The sequence below is a fragment of the Trypanosoma brucei genome, chromosome 10 (genome assembly GCF_000210295.1).
Source record: "Trypanosoma brucei gambiense DAL972 chromosome 10, complete sequence".
Classification (NCBI taxonomy): Eukaryota; Euglenozoa; class Kinetoplastea; order Trypanosomatida; family Trypanosomatidae; genus Trypanosoma; species Trypanosoma brucei.
The window spans coordinates 2,438,280-2,444,859 of record NC_026743.1 but is presented as its reverse complement, the minus strand read 5'-3'; the positions used below and the strand labels follow the sequence as shown (position 1 = coordinate 2,444,859).

Genomic DNA, 6,580 nt, shown 5'->3' with positions numbered 1-6,580 from the left:
GACCAGCGGTTGCCAGTCAGTAGATGTAGAAAAGGAGCCATTTATGCAAACGCCTAACGTCACGTGTATTTGCATGAGTACACCTTCACAAGGAACTGTGATGACTGAACACCAAAAGTATACCTTAATATCCGCTAACTCAACCCCAAATGATGAAAAACAAATTAGAATATTCGCTGTAAGATAATTTACCACACACCCCTCTGCAGGATATAATTTCTTTACTCAATATCCATAAATCACCTAAGAAAAAGAAGCATCTTACCTTCAGAAATATAAGTCTAAAAAAAACTACTTACAATAAATAGGAATCAAAAATACCAAAGGAAGGATGCCTAGCATAAAGGGATTAGAAGCAGCCTATAAGTGGAATTATCCACAACCATATCCACAAAGAGATAAAGAAAGAGCAGAGGTCTACGATTGCATCGACATAAAAAACAAAAAAAAAAGTTTGCCGCACAATACTGAAAACCTTTATGTGAAACAACAAAAAGCAAATAAACAAAATTATAAAGAAATACTTTCCACAATGAAAGAATCGTATGCACCAATTGACCCTGCCGCATATAAGCGTGATGTGCTTCGTGAGGAAGAGGAGGCAACAGGCCCTCGTCATGTTGACCCCAGTCACTTCCGCTCAACCACTGCAGAATCGTATGCGCCAATTGACCCTGCCGCATATAAGCGTGATGTGCTTCGCGAGGAAGAGGAGGCAACAGGCCCTCGTCATGTTGACCCCAGTCACTTCCGCTCAACCACTGCAGAATCGTATGCGCCAATTGACCCTGCCGCATATAAGCGTGATGTGCTTCGTGAGGAGGAGGAGGCAACGGGCCCTCGTCATGTTGATCCCAGTCACTTCCGCTCAACCACTGCAGAATCGTATGCGCCAATTGACCCTGCCGCATATAAGCGTGATGTGCTTCGTGAGGAAGAGGAGGCAACGGGCCCTCGTCATGTTGATCCCAGTCACTTCCGCTCAACCACTGCAGAATCGTATGCACCAATTGACCCTGCCGCATATAAGCGTGATGTGCTTCGTGAGGAAGAGGAGGCAACGGGCCCTCGTCATGTTGATCCCAGTCACTTCCGCTCAACCACTGCAGAATCGTATGCACCAATTGACCCTGCCGCATATAAGCGTGATGTGCTTCGTGAGGAAGAGGAGGCAACGGGCCCTCGTCATGTTGATCCCAGTCACTTCCGCTCAACCACTGCAGAATCGTATGCGCCAATTGACCCTGCCGCATATAAGCGTGATGTGCTTCGTGAGGAGGAGGAGGCAACGGGCCCTCGTCATGTTGATCCCAGTCACTTCCGCTCAACCACTGCAGAATCGTATGCGCCAATTGACCCTGCCGCATATAAGCGTGATGTGCTTCGTGAGGAGGAGGAGGCAACGGGCCCTCGTCATGTTGATCCCAGTCACTTCCGCTCAACCACTGCAGAATCGTATGCGCCAATTGACCCTGCCGCATATAAGCGTGATGTGCTTCGTGAGGAGGAGGAGGCAACGGGCCCTCGTCATGTTGATCCCAGTCACTTCCGCTCAACCACTGCAGAATCGTATGCGCCAATTGACCCTGCCGCATATAAGCGTGATGTGCTTCGTGAGGAGGAGGAGGCAACGGGCCCTCGTCATGTTGATCCCAGTCACTTCCGCTCAACCACTGCAGAATCGTATGCGCCAATTGACCCTGCCGCATATAAGCGTGATGTGCTTCGTGAGGAAGAGGAGGCAACGGGCCCTCGTCATGTTGATCCCAGTCACTTCCGCTCAACCACTGCAGAATCGTATGCGCCAATTGACCCTGCCGCATATAAGCGTGATGTGCTTCGTGAGGAGGAGGAGGCAACGGGCCCTCGTCATGTTGATCCCAGTCACTTCCGCTCAACCACTGCAGAATCGTATGCGCCAATTGACCCTGCCGCATATAAGCGTGATGTGCTTCGTGAGGAGGAGGAGGCAACGGGCCCTCGTCATGTTGATCCCAGTCACTTCCGCTCAACCACTGCAGAATCGTATGCGCCAATTGACCCTGCCGCATATAAGCGTGATGTGCTTCGTGAGGAGGAGGAGGCAACGGGCCCTCGTCATGTTGATCCCAGTCACTTCCGCTCAACCACTGCAGAATCGTATGCACCAATTGACCCTGCCGCATATAAGCGTGATGTGCTTCGTGAGGAAGAGGAGGCAACGGGCCCTCGTCATGTTGATCCCAGTCACTTCCGCTCAACCACTGCAGAATCGTATGCGCCAATTGACCCTGCCGCATATAAGCGTGATGTGCTTCGTGAGGAGGAGGAGGCAACGGGCCCTCGTCATGTTGATCCCAGTCACTTCCGCTCAACCACTGCAGAATCGTATGCGCCAATTGACCCTGCCGCATATAAGCGTGATGTGCTTCGTGAGGAGGAGGAGGCAACGGGCCCTCGTCATGTTGATCCCAGTCACTTCCGCTCAACCACTGCAGAATCGTATGCGCCAATTGACCCTGCCGCATATAAGCGTGATGTGCTTCGTGAGGAGGAGGAGGCAACGGGCCCTCGTCATGTTGATCCCAGTCACTTCCGCTCAACCACTGCAGAATCGTATGCGCCAATTGACCCTGCCGCATATAAGCGTGATGTGCTTCGTGAGGAGGAGGAGGCAACGGGCCCTCGTCATGTTGATCCCAGTCACTTCCGCTCAACCACTGCAGAATCGTATGCGCCAATTGACCCTGCCGCATATAAGCGTGATGTGCTTCGTGAGGAGGAGGAGGCAACGGGCCCTCGTCATGTTGATCCCAGTCACTTCCGCTCAACCACTGCAGAATCGTATGCGCCAATTGACCCTGCCGCATATAAGCGTGATGTGCTTCGTGAGGAGGAGGAGGCAACGGGCCCTCGTCATGTTGATCCCAGTCACTTCCGCTCAACCACTGCAGAATCGTATGCGCCAATTGACCCTGCCGCATATAAGCGTGATGTGCTTCGTGAGGAGGAGGAGGCAACGGGCCCTCGTCATGTTGATCCCAGTCACTTCCGCTCAACCACTGCAGAATCGTATGCGCCAATTGACCCTGCCGCATATAAGCGTGATGTGCTTCGTGAGGAAGAGGAGGCAACGGGCCCTCGTCATGTTGATCCCAGTCACTTCCGCTCAACCACTGCAGAATCGTATGCGCCAATTGACCCTGCCGCATATAAGCGTGATGTGCTTCGTGAGGAGGAGGAGGCAACGGGCCCTCGTCATGTTGATCCCAGTCACTTCCGCTCAACCACTGCAGAATCGTATGCGCCAATTGACCCTGCCGCATATAAGCGTGATGTGCTTCGTGAGGAAGAGGAGGCAACGGGCCCTCGTCATGTTGATCCCAGTCACTTCCGCTCAACCACTGCAGAATCGTATGCGCCAATTGACCCTGCCGCATATAAGCGTGATGTGCTTCGTGAGGAAGAGGAGGCAACGGGCCCTCGTCATGTTGATCCCAGTCACTTCCGCTCAACCACTGCAGAATCGTATGCGCCAATTGACCCTGCCGCATATAAGCGTGATGTGCTTCGTGAGGAAGAGGAGGCAACGGGCCCTCGTCATGTTGATCCCAGTCACTTCCGCTCAACCACTGCAGAATCGTATGCGCCAATTGACCCTGCCGCATATAAGCGTGATGTGCTTCGTGAGGAGGAGGAGGCAACGGGCCCTCGTCATGTTGATCCCAGTCACTTCCGCTCAACCACTGCAGAATCGTATGCGCCAATTGACCCTGCCGCATATAAGCGTGATGTGCTTCGTGAGGAGGAGGAGGCAACGGGCCCTCGTCATGTTGATCCCAGTCACTTCCGCTCAACCACTGCAGAATCGTATGCGCCAATTGACCCTGCCGCATATAAGCGTGATGTGCTTCGTGAGGAGGAGGAGGCAACGGGCCCTCGTCATGTTGATCCCAGTCACTTCCGCTCAACCACTGCAGAATCGTATGCGCCAATTGACCCTGCCGCATATAAGCGTGATGTGCTTCGTGAGGAGGAGGAGGCAACGGGCCCTCGTCATGTTGATCCCAGTCACTTCCGCTCAACCACTGCAGAATCGTATGCGCCAATTGACCCTGCCGCATATAAGCGTGATGTGCTTCGTGAGGAGGAGGAGGCAACGGGCCCTCGTCATGTTGATCCCAGTCACTTCCGCTCAACCACTGCAGAATCGTATGCGCCAATTGACCCTGCCGCATATAAGCGTGATGTGCTTCGTGAGGAGGAGGAGGCAACGGGCCCTCGTCATGTTGATCCCAGTCACTTCCGCTCAACCACTGCAGAATCGTATGCGCCAATTGACCCTGCCGCATATAAGCGTGATGTGCTTCGTGAGGAGGAGGAGGCAACGGGCCCTCGTCATGTTGATCCCAGTCACTTCCGCTCAACCACTGCAGAATCGTATGCGCCAATTGACCCTGCCGCATATAAGCGTGATGTGCTTCGTGAGGAGGAGGAGGCAACGGGCCCTCGTCATGTTGATCCCAGTCACTTCCGCTCAACCACTGCAGAATCGTATGCGCCAATTGACCCTGCCGCATATAAGCGTGATGTGCTTCGTGAGGAGGAGGAGGCAACGGGCCCTCGTCATGTTGATCCCAGTCACTTCCGCTCAACCACTGCAGAATCGTATGCGCCAATTGACCCTGCCGCATATAAGCGTGATGTGCTTCGTGAGGAAGTTGTGAAAGTGTCACGTCGCGGTGGTGATGATGGCCACTTTAGGACAACTGCAAAGGATTCGTATTGTCGCTATGATTCTTCTTGTTATAAGAGTTCGTGTAGGGAGTCTTCCTTTGGTGATGAATCTGTTATATCTAAGAGGCATAGCTTTACTGCTTCATCTGAAGCTGATGCTGCTGTTGTTAAGAAGGTCGTGAAAGGTAAAAGTGATGGTGGTGTGACATCAAAGAAGGTTGATGTCTCCACTGATATGAAGTGTGTCGCAAGTGGGGAGAGTAATGGAGGTGCTGCTGCGGTTGTTGCAGCTACTACTGAGTGTGCTGCTGCGGCTGTGGGCGATCAACCAACTGGTAACGGAGTACGTGTGTCAAAGTGGAAAAAGGCCCCTAATGTTGGTTATTCCTGCCCTTGTCATGTAGATGCTGATATGTACGTGAGTACCGCGCATAGAGATTTCAAGGCACACGGTGCCAGCAAACCTTATATGCCAAAGGCTGCTCCGACTGTTAAACAGTCAAGCATTTCTATGCAAGGTGTAAGCAGCGAATACCGCAACAGGTTTATCAGGCCTGAGGTACAATGTCCTCCTCGTCCCATTGGGAAACCTGCAGTACAGGTCCGTCATGTGGACCCTTCGATGTATGTTACGACTAACCGCGCAACTTTCGTTAATCACTCGGGTCGCAAGGTGTAGAATATTTGAGAAGCGGTATTTTCCTCTTTTTTAAACTGTGATTGGAAGGTCTTTACGTATGAGTGCTGCACTGTGGAGATCAATGTACGCAGGAGTATGCCATTGGGTGGAGCCATTCGTTTGTCCTCAACGTAGTTGTTTTGTGTTGTGAGTGTGGATAATGCGTTGCGTGAAAGGGTTGATATTATCTCTCCTGTGCTAGCTGTGCTGATTATTATGTATTTTGTCGATCGACTACTGGCACGTGCTGACCAACTATTGGTTGTGTCCAGTGATAGCCACGTAATGTGATGTATTTATTTTGCTGCTGATTATTTTCTGTTTGTTGTTTCGTGCCCTTTCTTTCGGACGCGCTTTTGCTGAAATCAGCTTTTGGTTCATTTTTTTTTTAATTTTCACTTGTGGATATGTTAACGGCAGCGTAGGGATGCGATGTGGGTCCCTGGGTCGACCTTCCGTTAACTACTCTCGTCGCTACAGCTGATTCGAGCGGGATCTCACAGTTGGAGTGTACATCCTTCCTTTCTTCCTTTGGCTCCATTGAAGCCATATTTGCTAATTAAGAATTGTGTTGTTGTTGGTGTTGGTGAGGCACCTGGGGATGTTATTGTTTGGGGTCGTTGTTTAGAGGGAGCGTTAAGTGCGATGTATGAATTGGCTGTGAAACGGTAATATATATATATATATATATATATGCGTTAAGAACCTTTAGCTATATTTTGATTCTTTCCTTCCCCATACGTTTTTGTTACTGGTAACTGCCTACGGTATGGCATCCCACATATCCTATAGAAGGTACTGAATCGAATGCCTTGTTTGCGTGCAGTTGCGCTTTCTTTGCGCCAGGGGTTGTGCCGACTGCTTACCGTGTGTGCTTTGCCTTTTCCCAAATTCCCCACGGATTCTCCTTTCATTGTGTGAGAGTGTTAGGATTAGGTTAGTTTTTACTTCTGCTTGACTAGTGTCAGAGAAGGTTTTACAGGGCAACACTGAGGCCATAGGGTGAGGGAGGGGGAGGGCGAAGTTAGCTTACATTGAGCCCTGCGGTGGATTTCTGTCTGTCAGCTGTTTGATTATGCTTATTGTTTCGCCTTGTATTAGTGAGGGGATGGTTATATTTCGTAATGAATTTGGTGTTTGTGTGGCTGGTCGGTGCGAGGGAACGGTGTAAATCGTGCCCGAGTT

The 6,580-nt window shown here is 51.0% G+C and overlaps 1 protein-coding gene across 1 annotated transcript; it reads left to right on the top strand.

Annotated features, from left to right (window-relative positions):
• Positions 1–331: 331 nt before the first annotated feature.
• Positions 332–5,395, top strand: TbgDal_X12530 (microtubule-associated protein, putative; the record flags this gene model as incomplete). The annotated part of the gene is made up of 1 exon (XM_011780119.1): positions 332–5,395. One exon carries the CDS (start codon positions 332–334, stop codon positions 5,393–5,395), a length of 5,064 nt encoding a protein of 1,687 aa, XP_011778421.1.
• Between the last annotated feature and the right edge of the window lie 1,185 nt (positions 5,396–6,580).